The sequence below is a fragment of the Aptenodytes patagonicus genome, chromosome 3, assembly GCF_965638725.1.
Source record: "Aptenodytes patagonicus chromosome 3, bAptPat1.pri.cur, whole genome shotgun sequence".
Taxonomy (NCBI): Eukaryota; Metazoa; Chordata; class Aves; order Sphenisciformes; family Spheniscidae; genus Aptenodytes; species Aptenodytes patagonicus.
The window spans coordinates 54,025,628-54,043,556 of NC_134951.1; the positions used below are offsets into that span (position 1 = coordinate 54,025,628).

The 17,929-nt window shown below is 35.3% G+C and overlaps 1 protein-coding gene across 9 annotated transcripts in view; it reads right to left on the reverse strand.

Moving 5' to 3' along the window:
• AK9 (adenylate kinase 9) overlaps positions 1-17,929 on the reverse strand; it is a 72,539-nt gene that overhangs the window by 43,859 nt on the left and 10,751 nt on the right. For 5 of the 9 annotated variants that reach the window (XM_076333386.1, XM_076333390.1, XM_076333388.1 and 2 more), the window contains exons 6-15: positions 16,445-16,557; positions 13,061-13,234; positions 12,231-12,356; positions 9,997-10,071; positions 8,446-8,544; positions 6,385-6,524; positions 6,120-6,300; positions 5,526-5,670; positions 2,027-2,160; positions 1,182-1,338 (exon numbers count right to left, since the gene is read on the reverse strand). In XM_076333386.1, coding sequence (XP_076189501.1) covers positions 1,182-1,338; positions 2,027-2,160; positions 5,526-5,670; positions 6,120-6,300; positions 6,385-6,524; positions 8,446-8,544; positions 9,997-10,071; positions 12,231-12,356; positions 13,061-13,234; positions 16,445-16,557 — 1,344 coding nt within the window. Of the gene's footprint in view, positions 1-1,181; positions 1,339-2,026; positions 2,161-3,845; positions 4,113-5,338; positions 5,671-6,119; positions 6,301-6,384; positions 6,525-8,445; positions 8,545-9,996; positions 10,072-12,230; positions 12,357-13,060; positions 13,235-16,444; positions 16,558-17,929 lie in introns of those variants that run through there. The other 4 variants (XR_012994891.1, XM_076333391.1, XM_076333393.1 and 1 more) reach the window with 4 other exon arrangements.

Genomic DNA, 17,929 nt, shown 5'->3' on the forward strand with positions numbered 1-17,929 from the left:
ATTGGATCTAGAACTTCCTCATAGAAATGTTCAGTCTGTATTTAGTCTGTATACGAGCTCCAGCCACACCGGAAGACTTTTAGTTAAGATGTTTAAGGTGTTACAAAATTTCACAAAGCTATGTGACCAAGTAGTTTAGGTACTGTAGATGAGTTGTGAGGATGATTAGCTGATCAGACAACATGCTTCTGAAAAGGTTGTTTGGGGTTTTTTTTAAGTAAGAAATCTGTTCTGAGTAAACTGTGTAATCTTGATTTGCTCAGGTTGATTTTTATACTCAGGGACAAGGGTTTGAAAAGCTCTCTGGACTGATTCTAGTATCGGGCAGTTAGTGAGCTTTCTTGAACTAAGTATGAATACACCTATCATTCCTTTCTTGAAGGGAAGTTTCTACTACTGAAAAGACCTTTTGATAATAGACTGGGTTGAACAGGTAATGATCAAACATTGCCACAGGGCAACGAAACTTGCGGTGTGGTATGAATCAAGCGGGCATAATCCATTAAGACATGATTTGGCAGGCAAAACTTTTAACAGTGTATGAATCCGTTCAGTTTTTCATGCCTGGTACCAACCTTCCTTCCTGCTTGAAACAACAAAGTAAAAATCCCTTCCTCTGAATTCATGGGTACTAAGCTATTGTATCAGTCTGGATAAGAAGTTGCTCAACCTTTTTTGACCCCAGGATGGGGAACATGATACACCTGCATACAGGTATTTCTGTCCCCCCGCCTTTTCTCTCAAGCAGAGAAAGTTCGTATCTATAACCTGATTTTGCAAGTGGGGAAACCAATGCACAGACAGAGAAATTTGACTAAGAGCCACATCACAAGCTGGTGGCCAGCCAGACACAGAATACAAAAGTCTGAAACTGCAAGAGCCCAGTGGTATTTACTGCTGAGTGTAAATAGGAGGAAATTGTAAATAGGATTATAAATAGGAGGAATTTTCTTTGTTGCTTTTGTAAAGCATTCCTGTTTTCAATTCTGTGTAATTCCCTTAATCCAAATTGTAAGAAATTTGGGGTACTCTTGTTGATTCACTGGATTCTTCCTTCTCTAGACCCCTGAAACTTTATAAATGGAACACAACTACTAGTTTTTCTTGTAAGTGTGCTTTATATACAGATATCAACACAGAAAAAAGAAAAGATTAATATTCATCAGTGTGCATTTACTAACCATCTTTTTCTGTATCCTTCAGACAGACAACAGTGTCAGGTAAAAGTCCTTTTTCTGATAAAGCTGACCAGTGATCTACTGACAGAGGGTAGTTATCCACTACCCATCCTCCTTTTTCTGGAGCACCAGGAAACCTGTCTTTGTTCTTCTTCATAAGCTGTTATAAAATGTCAGGTTCAGTAACATAAAAAGACTAAGATAGTCTGTGAGCTGTTCAAAAAGACTGCACAATACAAAATGATTTTCTGAATGTTAGGATTTTTCCCTGTTATTTCATGACAATAAAAAGTAAGACATTTATAACTTTATATGTCTGAAATGACATATAATGTCATAAATGAAATAAAAACATTTTAAACAAAGAGATTAATGTGCCAGTGATTTTTTAAGGTTGCCTATAAAGAATTTAGATTCCAGTTTCAATAGTTGCAAACCAGTGAACAAATTTAAAACAATTCAAGATTCTCGGACAAACCTTCATATACAATTATTTTTAAACACTTGTATCTGGTGTTGAGCTCTTTAATAGTGACTAAGAGTATAAGAATAGGGCAAGCATACAGTGATACTTCCCTCAGACAATTTTCCCAGCCTTTAACAATTTGTAGCCCAGGTACTTCGCAAGACAGAAATAATTTGGATATATATATAGTAGTCCTCAATAGATCTGTCTTTCATGATCTTGCTCAGCCTCTCCTCAATCCTATGTAAGCTTTCAGACTATGTGATATAAACTAAACTGATCTTTCAAATGGAAAAATTAAGAACATGTATCAATAATGTATAAACTGTTACAGGTGGCTCTTAGAAAAAAGTGCTTTGCTATATAGTACTTGTAGTTTTACCTCTGCAATAGCTCTCTCCAGTACTTCAGCATATATTTCAGGTGACAGCGTAACTTCAGAGACTGATGCACTTTTTATGGCTTCTTCTACCATCGCTTGAACTTCTGGGTGGTCAGCAGTTATCTCTGACATTCCTAACAATATAGATTTTTTAAAGTGCTTCACAAAATTCTGAAATAATAATTTCCTCTGGTCAGGAATAACTGCTAGGCAATTAAATCCAGCCACTTCATAATTACAGTGCAGCAGTAATTTTAAGCAATATTACACAATCATACTGAGAAAGAATCAAATAGCAGTTCTTCTGAATGCAGTTCTAGAGGGTATTTCATAAAGGTAAGTTTTAAGATCTTGGTTTGCTCTCTCATTACAAAAAACCCCCTTTTTAACTGCACAGTATTTTCTACCGCTAAGTGAAATATTGTTTCAATATGAATGGAATGACATTTGTGTACTATAACAATCAGGCACCTGCAGCACCTGAGAATTTCCTTTGATTTGATTTCTCTTTGATTCCTAAATCAAAAGGTTGACCAGATTAATTTAAAAGTCAGTACAAATCATAGATCAAGACAGTATATTGTCAACAATCAAGAAGCCTGCATTCTCTAAGATGCACAAAACATTCATATTGGATCCATATTTTGTTATTAATTGCTGACACAATGGACTGTAATTGTTTAAAAATTTTTTAAGGAACACTCAGAGTTAGTTCACAGTTTACATACTAATTTGATAAAATTTGGTGAAGAACTGTTTTAAGCAACTGTAATATCTACTATGTGAAGAGTATAATTTGGAAAAAATGCTGTATTTACTTTCTGTAATTATGCCAAGACTTTTCACTGATTGTGTTGATACTTTTTACATGCACAAATTTACATATTATCAGGTTATTTTTGCCAAGTTACAAGCTCCCTGGGAAAGGGACAATATCTTACTGTTTCCATTCTGCAAAAAACCTCAACCCAACCCAAACCCCAAACCAAACAGACTTTACAGTTATCATAGCTAAAGATATTATATTCTACTTCTCCAGTTCAAGAAATAGATCTTTCTTTAGTGCTCTCTTCAATATCTTTTGCTGGTATAGAATGTCATAAATTAAAGAAAGAATATAATTGAAGGAGCAAATGTTTTTCTTTAAAAAGACAAAGAAATTTGTAAAAACTACCTCACAATCCACATTTATTTCATTTCCATTTTAGACCCTTATAAATATATTTCATTAATGTCCATTAATTGGATCTACCTAATAACCTATCTTCCTTGGTTGAGACAAAATGTCAGTCTGTTCTGTATGAAAAAAATACTACTATTTGTAAACCGTGTCAGGCTTACAAACATATTTCATTTGTTTAAGTGTATTTCAACAGGTTAATTAAAACTTACCATACTTTTAAGTTTCTCATATTCAAGTGGCAAAACTCCCACTCCTGAATTCAGATCCTCTCTTCACTTATTTTTTTTGTTTGTGTGTGAATTAACACTTATTCTCCTTATCTATTAAAAAACTCTGAAACAATCTTATGCTATAAAAAGATATGTAAGTGAAAATACCAAACTTTTCATCAAAATACATGCTGAGCTCATGTTTTTTCCCCTGTAGACTAACATGGTATTAATGGGTTAATATCTTTCAATGACAAAATTAACCATTTCATTTTAGGTTTCTCAAAACGACGGTATCAGCAACAAGGAAAAAATTTAAAATAGTCCTACAAGTGTAAATGAGGAAAAAAAAAATTATCTTTCACTTTTTAATTTGCAAGACACACTGAAGGCATGGAATGACATGCTTAAAATAGCTAAGATTTACTTTTTAATTTTCAGATGATGGCAGATTTTATAGCAGTGTCCTCTTCCAAGTTTATTCCCTTTCTGGTTTAGTGATTTCTTCAGTATCATCTGCTGCTTTGACACTACTATGTTCTTGCAAGCCTCCCAATGTGTGGAATCCCCCAACACACCTCCTAGGAATCACAAGCACTTTTCCAGCTCTAGTGAAGGCAAGACTAGTACCCATCAGCCTGTGAGACACAAATGGCTCTCTAGCAGTACTAGTTTCCATACGCCTGTTTCTCCCCTTAAAAGACAAGAGATCAGAAATATGACAAAAGCCAGAAAAGAGTTAAAAAATACACAAGTCCTGAACACTTCTTCAGTTCAACAGATTTAATATCCTCCCCTAGTTTCCCCCCAAACAGAACAATGTGATTCTGTTTGAGCTGGATGTCATCTGAGCACATTAACAGACTGAGACCCTCTGAGCATGTATATATTACCTTTTTAGTTTGAATCAGAAGAGTATGTTTTAAGTGAATCTCCTGATCCTTCCCATGCTTTGGTACACATGGCAAAGCAGTCCTGGAACATGCAAGCTAATTGATTCCTTCCAGATGCACATTTACTATGCTGAAACCATTAAGTGTTCAGCCCATGAGATCACAATACAGCTAGTCTGAAAGTCCTCCGTGCGTGACATGGATATTGAGTCCTTAGCACCAACTGCTTCAATCTCCTGACCTACTCTGACAGTAGGCAGAAACTCTGTGGACTTCAGTGGAGTTTCATAGCCTCACTGTCTATCCCTGAACTGGACTTGGGAGCACTCAGGACAGTCAGGGGGCCATTTACCTAATTAAACTGATATATGTCTTTTGCATAATTTTTAGTGATTCTCTGTAATTCTCTCAAAAGGCAGAACTTACTAGGTAATTAACTAAATAATTTTGTTAGGAATAGGAAATACTTTCTGGCATAGTTACCTCTAGATTTAGATTCAAGCTTCCAAAAATATTTAATATCCCCTTCTGAAGCTTTCTTACTTTCTATGACAATTTACATCCTTCATCTGTTTGTAGTTCTGTTTTGCAATACAATTACTTGAGCTCTCCAAGGTTAGTAATTAGGACCAAGGTCTCATTCATCCTAATATGATTTCACATACCTGTCCTCAAAAGTATTTACATAGCCAGGAATCTGGAACATAACACTGTTTAATGGTTTTAATTTTGGTGTCATAGTTCACCATTATTCTTACTGCAACACCAATGGTTTTTGTATCACTGTCAGCTTCTATGTTTTGCAGCACCAGAGGAATATACTGACTTCTTGTTAGATACGTTTCTACCCATGAGTAAGTCAAATACAGTGATTCCTTGCTTAGTTGAATAAGGCAAAATGGCCTGATTGTCCATTTGAACCATAACTAGAGCTAACTCGAAAAGGCAGTTCCAACTCAATGGAAAATTTTCATTTAAAAATAAATAATTTTGGAAAAAAACCCACAAAATTATAAGGATTTATATATAAGATCAAAAATACTGAATTCTACCCAGGTATTCCCTTCACTGCACATTCTTTTAGTTCATATTTAATGCACAACAACCATAACAACTTCTGTAATATTTTATAAGTTGAAGTGACAGCAATTGCTTCAGTTAAATAACCTAAAGCAAATAAGGTAGCTTCAAAGACCATGGAACACCTTATTCACCTGGTTCTCTTGACTGTTTTTCTAATTTCAACCTATTTTTCACTGCTGTTATAGCCTTTTCTACTGTATCCCTTTGCACTTGCTCAATGTTTTCTTCTCTTGATTCTTCCATATGGGGTTGAATGAGTTTGGCCATATCAAGAACCTAGTGAAATGATTTGAAAAAATAAAAATATCACAGAAGAGAAATATAGCATCTGATCCAACTTCTATACAATGAAATGAATTTGGAAAAGCTCTGCAAATTTCAGAAAAATTTACATATCATTCAAGTGCAGGTTTTTTTTGTGGAAAAAAATAATTTCTGATTTGCATTTACATTTAATTATCCTAAATACAAAAGTTATTCATAATATTCTTATGCTAAGACAAATAACTGACATACAAATATTTGTCTTACGTAGAGGGTAAATAAAAATATTTTTGAAATTTAGCTACTTTTATATAAATGAATTTCACTAAATTACTATGTTTCCTCTGTAATCCATATGTTTGCAATGTGTATGTTAGTAACACAACAGGAATAAGAATGTGCTTAACTGATTCCCAAGCCTCAGCTGATACCCTTGTTACATAAGACATTTATAAACCTACCTTTCCTTTATACTTGTGTGCAATTAGGTTACAAATAGTTGTTCTTCCAGAGAATGGAGGACCAAATACTAGTACTTTACAAGGAGGAAGTGGCATTGGTGGTAACAGGTAAGGCCGTGGATTCAACATAAATGTTTTCAATGCCTCTGGGGATGACAGTACGTACATTTTACCTAGAAAACTTAAAACAGAAGAGAAGCTAACAGATATAGTCAGTTATCTTATAAAATAGAAATAAAAATAGAAAGTGTCAAATTTCGCTAACCTGACAGCCAAGTCTGGGTTTCCCATTAAAACATCACCTTCCTTTAGAGCCACAGGACATGCTTGTCCCCACCTGCTTCTACGCCATCGATATCTGTGTGCTAGTAGTTTGTAAGATGACAGAACCCGGAAAAGTTCATCCTGTTAATTAAAACAGCAATAACGGCATATGTAATTTTTGTCTGAAGCTACATATGCTTTGTTCTTAGCCTTTTTTGAAATATTTTGTTGGAAAACAAGCAAACCTAAAAAGAAAACCACATCATGCTTTTTAGAATCTTGAAAAAAAAATTACATATTTGAGAATTGTAGGACAATTTTAAGGAGAAATTATTTAGTTTTTCTATTTTATTTAATAAAAATAGTTCCTGTAGGCTTCATTTATTCTTTTCAGAAGTTTAAAACAATAAAGAGGTACAAATCAGCCATTTATTGAAGACGACAGAAAATGGCTAAGGTTTCTTCTAAAGGGGATGAAGAAAGGACCACAATCTGTGGGGGGGAATAGCAAGGCCAAAAGATCTCTTTTAGGCATGCAGAAATGTCATGTGATAGGAGTAAGTTTAATAGACCTTTTACAGATGGTGACTAGTGAGTGAATCCTAAAGTTTGTGGTGACTCCAAATTATTCAGAATAGTACAGACAAATGCTGGCTGTAAAGAACTGCAGAAGGACCTTCAGAATCTAGGAAGCTGGGCATTAAAGTAGCAGTTTTACATAGAAAATGATGAGTTGTCATTGACTGTCACTACTCAGGAATAGATCTTAGAGTTATAATACATCCTTCCATGAAAACATCTGGTCAATGCCCAAGAGCAATTAGAATATCAACCTGAATGTTAGGAATGTTTAGAAAAGAAAGAACAGAAGATAAAGGGTTGTTGGGTTTTTTTTTTATAAATCCTGCCCTCATCTTTACTGCTATGTACATTCTGCTACCCTAATCTCAAAAAGTACGCAGTAGAATTGGAAAAGTTTCAGAAAAATGTAATATGACTGATCAATCACACAAAAAGATTTTCATGTAAGAAGAAATAAGATTAAGTAGACTGGAACTCTTCAGGAACAAGACAGCTACATAAGAACAGGACAGAAGTCTGAAATCATGAGTTGTCAGGGGGCAGATACAGAGAACAAAACTATTCACTGACTTTTGCATATCAACAGATAGAGGAGACTGAGCTAAAAGGTGGCAGGTTCAACACAAAGGGAAGCAATTCTGTATATAATGTCCGATTAAGCTGCAGAACTCCTTGCCCCAAATACTGTGGATGCTAAAAGCTTACACACAGACTGACTAAATAATAAATACAGACAACCTCTGACACAGAAAGTCCTTCACTTGTGAATTTGTCAGGGACTGAGAAAACACCAAAGTGAAGAGGGGGGTGTTTCTCTGAAAATGTACAGCGGGGTCTCCCGGTTACAGTACCATTCATATATTCAAAGTTTTGTTTAAGAAATAGGAAAGATGACTGCAAGTGAATACAGGTGAAGACATTTATGCAAAGACTTCTGTTTTTCAGGTTTTTTTGGAAGGGACAAAAATTATAATTGACATGATTCAGCAAATTCAGCACTAACTTGTCATGTTTCTAATTAATTACAGGAAATACAATGTATGTGATTTCAGCTATGCAGGATGTTGCTAATTTTGTATTAGCATGCTGTTTCTCATTCAGAAAAAGAGTAAAGGCTAAGCTAAGAGTCAGCTGCTGAGATTGTTATCCTTTGGCTAAAGTTTCTTTATTTTCTTGGAAGGAATTCATTCCTCCTCTAGTGCTAAAACAAACATTTTGTTCAAAATTTTATTATAATCATCTAACTTTTTTTTTTAATGACAGACTTTTTTCTTTTCATACTCTTTTAAGCAGATTTCAGTTCCAGAATTATCTTAAATTCACATTTCTGAAAAATCAAGTCTCAAAAAATGCCTTTATTGCATGGTAAAACAAACTGGTTGCTGTGAAACAAAGATGTTACAGTATAACCTTACAGCAGAAAATAAAAAATATTTTTATAATTATTATAGTCAATCACATTTTAGAAAAGCACACTTACATTTTCCAGTCCCTCCAGCATTTCTTCTTGCTGACTTTGAAGTCTAGTGATAGGAGCTCCATTTCGAACACCCAGAGACTGAAGTCGAACTACCACTGACTGAAGATAAAATAACTCTTGACGTAGTACCAATCACAACTGCTTTTGTGATCCGAAAGGACCCCCAAAGTATTTTTAAAATTGTAACTTATTATTTATATAATGGCTACATATACACTAAGGCCCAGTTTCTAGCTTGGAATCATGCTAGTTATTGAGCTGAGTTTTAAGAAGCTACTTGGTAGATAGAGGCAGCGCAAAATGCTGAATCACAGCCTTTATATCTCCTCATTATGCTGTGAATCCCAAGCCTTCTAAAGGAATAGGCTGTGATTCTTTCCCACAAAGCAGTGGAATTATTCAGATTAATTCCAATCTGAAAAGGAGGAAAGCCTCTTTAGGAGATCAGATTATGCACACTTGGAAGTAATACAACTTGGGTAATTTATTTAAAAAGATACTTAAACCAGATGTCTGTCAATGAGAATCAGATGATACTAAATTTAATTGAAGTACTTCCTGAATGTAATCTTGCTTGAATGCAAGTGTTCTTGAAATGAAAAAGCAAATTTTCTCCTGTTTGGACTAGTTTCATAATAGGTCTTTGCCTTACTTATAGGTAAAATGGTTGGAATCATTACACAACTTGATTGCCTTTACTATAAATTTTCTGTTGTAATGTTCACAAACAGATCACAAATGAGGAAATTTTATGTTCCAACTCTGCAAAATTAGTGGGGTTTTTTCCCATAGGACTACTCTTGGTAGTAAAGTTAAGCATAAATTGAAATAATACTTACAGAATTATAATTGATTCAATTTGTTTCAAACAACAGAGGGGAAACTGCAGGAGCAGCTCACTTCCTACATTGTCAAAGACAATCTCTCACTTCATTTTCAACCCCATACTTTAGGTTCTGATTTGAAGCAACTCTTATTACTGAGGCAGAGGATAAGATTATTTATTTTCAAATTTTATCATTGTAGTTTTTTAATAGGGACAATGGGTTGCTATGTTATGAGCTAAAAATCTAGACACAAGCACTCAGCAGAATTGTTAAAACAATGAAGTGTCTTCTATTACGCTGTAAAACAATATCAAAGTTCATAAAAATTGTCATTATTTTAGACACCAGCACAAAATAAGCCAATTCTGTAAATATATTATACTGAAAATGTTTTAATTTCTCACGTTAATAATGATCTTTTACACTAATACACAAAATAAAGCGCTAAAACCAGATGGATACAATACAAAAGAGTTTGTAGCCTGCCTGAAAATGTTCTCATGTAACATATATTTAAGCCTGGGGGCAGGGCAGTGAATCTTATAATTGTTTTAATAGAGCAACAAAAGCAAGCATTTCAAAGGTCATGTTTTCTAATAGTAATTAAATGGGTTTTATACACAACTTAAAATTTTGCCAACACCTTAATAAAGAAAACAATCCACAGAATTGAGAAATTATTTTCTAGTGGAGGTTAACTTAAGCTGGCGCATAGCTTACTTACTACAAAGAGATCATGTGGTTGCTGATTTCCATCCAGTTCAATAAGATATTGACAATCTTGTTCAGCCATCAAGTCCTGTTCAAGAACAAAGAAATACTCATCAACTGAGTATAGTTAACCAGATAATGACATTGAAGCTTATTCTGTTCCTATACATATCAAAGGCTGGACTCCTGTGGACTTCAGCAAAACCAAGATTGATTGTACTGATGACTTATAAAATCTTCTGGAGAGAAACTGTTATTTGGTGATGGATAAATACAGAGAGAATTCAAAAATTGGAGTTACAGTGGGTTCAGAAAACAGATTAAATATCCTAGCTCAAATGCGAGAGTGCTACAAAGAATCAAGATACAGTTAATGTTTTGTGTATGAATTCAACTTCTAATTGTCTAATTACCTTAATTCTCTGCTGGAAAATGGTGATAATGTCAATTAACAGATTTCTTGGAAATACCAGCCATGAGACCAATGTTTTCATTTTGGTCCTGACTCTCTAATTTCTGTAAAATTTGAACAATATATTTGATTTTCTTATTTTCAATTTTCCCAGTAGTAAATAAGATATTAGACTAAAGTAGACATCCCATGTCCATTTTTAATGTCTCTGTCTGAGGAATGAGAACACTCACTCTGTTCCTGACAGATGTTGGTCTAACCACAGCCCTGAAAAAGCCTAGTGAAGGTGTCTTTACAGAAGGTGTCTGTAGGGAATCTATTCCAGTTCTTCACTACACTTACGGTCAGAGTTCATTTCCTTGCATCTAGTCCGTGTCTTCTATACTATAAATTAAATTATTTGTCCTATCTTTGGTAGAAATAGGTAATAACTAATTACTTCTTTCTAATACTCTTCTACAGAGAAGATAATAGTTTGTGTTTCTCTTATATACAATAGTCTTGTTAGTACATCCATAATATTTGCTTTTGTACAATAGCATCACATTTATTGACTCAGTTTATGACTAACTAAAACCCGACAGATTGCAGATTGTCTGCAGCACTGAGCTCTAGCCAATTATTTCACGTTGTAGCTGTTCATTAGGTTTCCTCCCCAAGTCTAGTATTTCACACTTATTTCTACTCAATTTCATCCTAACAACTTATCAACAAATCAAAGTCTGTTCTCCAAAGTTCTTTCTACCTATCCCAGTTCAGTGCAAACTGCACATCTTACAAGCTTTTTTTTCCATTTCATCATCTCAACCTCTACCTGGGCCAATGACAGACCCCTATGTTCTTTTAATGTATTAGTGGACCACTAAGTATGTTCACTACTACATTCATCATTAGTGAAGCCTAAGACCTACCAACTAGTGAAACGTGTTGAAAGTGTTGAAGTTTGGTGTGCATCCTAAAGTAATTTAATCTAAACAACTTTCCATTAGTTCGCTTACAAGAAATCCATGTGAGATTGTATAATGATTAAAGATATCACAATTTTTGCTTTCCCCTTCACAGCAGTAACAAGTTTGTTCCTCTAGAAAAGAACATTATACCAGTTTTACACAATTTTATCTATAGGTTTATCTAATCCATAGGGAAATTGAAGGGCATAAATAGTAATTGTCAAGTGTGCAGCAAACATGAGGCTTTTGCAGTTGCCTGTACCAGGAGATAAAAAAAAAAAAAAAGAAAAAAGAAAAGAACGAATTACTGCTTTGGACCCGTTCTGTTTTTTTTTGGGGGGAAAAAAGATACATAGTAAATCCAACTTTCCTGAACACAACAAGGAAAGAAAAAAATAATGTCACAGCTGCAGAAATGAAATAGGTGATAAAGCAAACTGATGGGCTAATTATTGTGTATATAAATCTGCAGGCAATGAAACAGGTGAGGAAGGGAATCTATTGGAGTGGAAGACAATGGATGCAAAGAGCAGATTTCTTATGGGATTGCATGCTAGAATGGACTCTGGTAATGGTGATGATACACCGGGCTCTTCAAATACTTCACTTCCTAGATTTAGGAAGTGTCTGTGGTGGCAGGTATGGTTTCACTTTTAAAACTCAAACTGGATTACTTTATCTTGACTCCAGAGTAGAAACAACGCCTACAGATGACAACTTTGTATCATCAATTTCAGTATGAATTTCAGAACTTGGAGATATGTTGTAGCATGCCTTGTGCCCACCTCCATATCTCAACTAAAAAAAAAAAAAAAAAGAAAACAGTGCAAGATATTTTTAAAAATCTTTTGTTATGCATAATCATATTATTTTGCTTTTTCTTACTTCTAAAGGATGAAGCATTATATCCTTATACATTCCAACTCTTTCCTCTGCATTTTCAAGAATATCTTCAGGCCTCTGCACTAATTGATGCAAAAATTCTGACATCATAAGTGGATCTTCTGCAGTCTGCAGGATGAAAAGTTAAATATTTCAAGATACAGAAATAAAATAATGTACTAATTCTTGTCTTTACTCAAAGGTAAATAAAGTAGCTTTCCAGAGTATTGCAATGAGTATTAGTCCAGTGATTGCTGACTGTGATCCTATCCTGCTGAAGTGTAGTTTCTGTAAATTGAGAGGAATGCACCTAGAACTTGCATTGATAAATCTCTGGCCAGCGTTACAAACCAGAACAATTTAACCTGAATTCAAAATTAATACCTTCATGAAAAAAAAGGAAATCCATTTGTAGTTGTCTAACACCAAAACCAGAAAACAAGACAGTATCCTGCAAATACTAGTAAAAGTTGCTACAATAAACAAAAATTAAGAACTCTTTTATTTGCTTAGACCAAGAAACAGACAGTATAGAGTCACCGTTCTCCTGATACACCCTCTTAACTTACAGCAAGAAACAGTTCAGTGACTTCTGAGTTAGAGACTGAATCCAGATTAAGCTGTACAATAATCACCATTTGCTGTCATTTAAACCTACCATTTAAGTATTATCCCACATCTCTTAAAGCAGAACAGAAAGTGAATTAAGATTAAAGTTGAGCAAAACTAATTCATAATGTAGTATGGTGATATTTTAGAATATCAGAATTTGTTCTGCTTTGTCTAGAGTACATCATAATACTTTGCACTGTTTAGAAATTAACAATATTTACCTCCTCTTCTTCCTGCTCTTCATCTTCTTCTTCATTCTCCTCTTCATGCTGTTCTTTCTCTTTCTTATGCTTTTCAATAATGTTAGGATCCCACTGGTTCCTCTGATACACCTGCCCTGAATCAGGGTGTTGCCTTTGTCCTGATATTCTTTGGCATAAATCATAATCTGCACACTAGCAAGGAATAATTAAAAGGAAATCATGTGTTTATTGTACTGCTATAATCATATTATTTTTCCTGAAACTGCAGAATGGGGGGTAGGAGTCTGTTTGGCAAATATTTGGATTCATAAACTTCTTCTCCAATAACATTCTGAGTAAACACAAAATTTTCAAAAGCAGCAAATATTAAAGAAAGACTTAAACACTTGCATAGTTTTTCCCCATCAGCATTTTACATTCCATATCAGGAGAGTAGCCACTCCTTGAGCACATTTTACCATGCAAGTTGTACCCTGTAGTATAACAAGTGCAGGTGTAGTTTATGGATAAAAGTATTTTGCAGACAGGCTTGTGATTGCTCTTGCAATTAATGCCAAAGTGGTTTGGACTTGAGCAAGATTAAATCAGTTTTACTAGGTGCCTCTGACCTCTCAGAGCTCTACTATTACCCAAAAGCATAGTGCCATTGTGTCAGAGGCTAAAGGAATTCAGCAGTTTGGAGCTCTGGAAGAGTAAGCAATGGTCTTTCCATAAAAAGCCGTGCAGACACAAATTTAGTTTAATATTAAACACAGATAAATCTGGATGTGGTCTGTGGTGGTAAAATTATTAATATTTAAGATTTGAGAGGTCTGCCTAAGAAGTTTATCCTAACTAAAACATTTGCCCTAACTAAAACATTTCTTTCAACTAAAAGCTAACAGTCTGTGACTGTTTCCACCTCCCCACTTCTGAGCTAAGATAATACTGGGTGTCCCACTCCTATAGGCTCCACTGAGAGTCTTCTTTCTACATTGTCACATTGTCACACAAGACTCCTTCTTAGAATTGTGGCTGTTAGCAAGCTACTTAAGGAGTCCATACATTCCAGGGATGGATACCTGACTTTGTTAGCACTGAAAGGATTGTTTTTCCTCACCTCCTCCTTTTTTTTTCTGAAATGAAAAGCTGGTTGGGTCTCTGCAATCACTTAGCAGAGAACAGGGGAGCAGAGGGGGAGACACTGTCTGAACGTTTGCTCACTATGATCATAGTTAATAAAGCTTCTATCTGACCTGTCCTAAATTGTACTTGCATTAATACACACTTGGGAGTCCCCAGATCTCCAACAGGTCTTAAGATGGGTATCTTAAAATTCTACTACGGAATTGGGGGTGGGGCACAACAAACAATAAATAATCATTCTTCCTTTCTAAATCACTAACACCTACCCTTCAAGCATATATGAAAAACCTGAGATAACAAGAAAATATTGTAGTTGTTAAGGTCAAATTGTTACAGAGACAGAGAATTGATTTCTACAGAAAATATAGAGCTTTTGAGATTGCATTGCTAGCAACAGGCACACTACAGTCATTTTGAGATCACATTGCTAGCAATAGGCACACTACACTCATTTCCTGAGGTATCCCTTGAAGTATTACAATACTTCAGGATATTTCTATATTTCTACGGTGAGTCATACAGCTGACATGACTGCTATATGACATAGCACATTTTGAAATAGGGAAGGAGAAATTTGATCAGATATGGTTCTTTTTTCAAAGGTGCATCTTCTGTCCTTTTTCTTGGAGAGACAAAATTTCTCTAAATTGGTCTGCTAATAGTATTTCATTATTCCCAGAGTTATCTAGAATCTCCCTTCTTCCTTTCTTTTTGATATAATGAAAATGGTTACAGTTCTGGCATATCTGTGAAAACAGCTTGAACCCACGGAAGTCAAAGGCAAAATTATTCATTTGACTTTGGGGCAAGGATTTTTAATGAGCATTCAGTCTCAGTCTTCTTCCCGGTGGAGAAGATGGTGTAAGTCCATGAAGTCAAGAATTCTGTTTTCTTTCTAGTGTAGTTAGTATCACTCTTCTATCTGTACTGTTGCACATGAAACTATACAACATATATTCTCAAGAACTGGAATTTCTCACTATCTGGTATTAAAACAAAGATTGACTTTCTGTAGCTGAAAAAAATCAAAACTGCCTGAAAAGCAGCACAAAAATCTGTTTCTCTGATGTTTTAAGATCTTTCCGTGAGCATAGAAAAAACCATTTGAAGTAGGCATTCACAAATTTTCATTATGCATGGTCAAACAAATTAAGTCTCAAAAGTATGGAACGTAAAGAACCTTGTCATTAAAACAAACATGGACTTAAATCTGGCAAAGTGATAGACTAGGTCCATGCACTGAAGCTTAGCCTCTGACAAACCACACAGATATGACAACTAGAATCAAAATCCCAATGAGAATGGAGCACAACACCAGAGGCTGATTATTCAGAGTTGCCTTGGCAGGTCATTCTACACATTCAGAGTAAAAGACGGAAATAATCTAGTTGATAATAAATAAAACATTGCAAGAGGAAGGGCCTGACCCCTTGTTCATGATTATACATACCGTTACTTTGTCTGCATGGAGTCTGGCAAAGTTTGGTGTGGGCCGGCTAGTATTCTCCCTGGTGAATAGCTGGGCACAACCTGGAGAATGGCACAGGCCTAGGGCCTTTCCCAGCAGGCAGGCCGGACACGGCCACCCCATTCTGACTAACAAGACAGGTTAGCTGTGTTCTGCCAAACCAGTTGGCCTGATGTCTGAAGAGTCGCTCTTGCCTTGTTTTATTTACTAACATTGCTGTAGCCAGCAAGTCCATTCTTTTAAGTTACATTGAGAAAGTCCTCTTAATCCTACGCTAACAATGATTTATGTTTCTCTGGTTATATCAGAGTCACTTTTGTAAAATATCTGGTATGTCACATTACTAGTCATGAAGAAACTGAAATTCGTAGACGACAAGAATTAATGACTAAGAAGCAGTTTCACAATTAGTGACCAAAAAATAAAACTATTTGCTTTCTAACTTCCATATGTGAAAAGTTGCTTCCTGAAATACATGAATGGCAGATGTACATGTACCCAAAATCCCTTAATAATCATGTTATTGAAAGTTTTCTTTTCTTGAAAACCTGTATTGTCTAATTGGTAGAGGTGCAAAGACTGTAACTGCAACTGAAGTTTTAGGAAATGTTCATTATTTTACATGAGCAATGCTTATAATGGAACAAACTACTGTAACTCCATTCCAATATAAAAGGCGACAATTTATTATACCTCAATAAATACTATACTCAAATACACAAGGGAAAATACTATCTTTTGACTTATGCAGCATATGAGTCCACTAATAATTAGGAAAATGACTAGCAAGTTACTGAAGATGACATTACCTTAATGTTAATCAGGAAATCTGGTTTTAATTTTAGATTCTTTATTTTCTCTATTTGCTGTGAAACAGTCATGTATTCCTCTGAGAGAGAAGGAAATCCGCTGAGAACATAACCTGCCAAACACATTTTATTAAAGATATCTTTTAGAAGGTTATGTCAAATATAGGACTAGTTATACTCATCTCCTTTAAACAATACATCTATTTAGTGGCACAATTTTAAGCCATGTACATGACATAACACTATTAAAAAAATCGTGCACCCATGTCTACTTCAGATGATATACAAAGAAGTGTGTTGTGTTCAACTTGATACAGGACTCTCAAAGTTTGTTAACTCAGTTAAGAACTGTAAGAAATATGAAGACATTAAAGATAGTACTCAAATGACCTGCTTCATGTGCCTAGCTGAGACACTGTAGTGCCTAAAAAGTAACAAGCTTTTAGTGACCATTTTTGCCACTAAAAGACTTTGTAAAAGGCATTGCAAAAGGTAACCACTCTATGATACAAAGCATTTCAACTGGGAGTCTAGGCTTTTTATACAACCTTTAAAGGTCTTCACTTCTATGGACAATAAAGGGAGCCTGAACAACTCTCTGGGATACATAGTGCTCCTGGATGTTAAATCCTCTGAAAAGGAGGCACTATGCACACAGTATGCATACTGAGGCACCTAACTTGGTAAGCGTCTATTCACTCAGGATTCACAATGCTGAGTCCTCTTTGGCAAACAGACACCGACTATATACGACAACCATGGTGGTAATAATACCTTTTTCCTAGTATTAGAGTGCTCAGCCCCACAGATGAGCTCGTGGCTTCAAGTTCCTAGGAGAGGACTGTAACTACTAACAGCTGCATGCAGTGCAGTGAGAACTACTGTATAGCAAGGAACTCAATATTCATGAGGCCAGAATGAGAGATTAAACAAGAATCAGGTGGATTTCTTTTTAGCCTAATAATGAGAATACTCCCTTAGAGAAATGGTGCATGCTCCAAATGCTTAGAATTTTATGTGATAACATTTAAATGCAAGCCTATGCAGCAGTCTTTGCAAGAGGTATTAGGACTGAAGACTCCTCGTTCTTTGAGGAGCTACTATCCGTAGATGCAAAATTTATAGAAGACGATAAGCAAGAGAGAGCATAATATATAGTCATTCCTCTAGGAAATGAAAATCCTGGATTCTAAGTTGTTGATGCCTTCAGAGAATTCTAACTGGTAGTGAGATGTGGGGAGTCTGCACAGCCTCTGCTTATTGACACATCCCGGATAACAACGGCTGATGTGAGAGGAACGGGAGCGTAACATGGGAAAAGATTATCCCAAACTGTTTGTTCTCTGAGAGGGTGTTTGCCTCCAAACTGATAATGTTGTGGGAGACTAACAATGATGACGTTTACCTAAGACAACTATCAACCAGATCAAATAGTAACCAGGGGATTACCAAAAACCTTTTGAGGAGAGAAGGAGTCATCTTGGA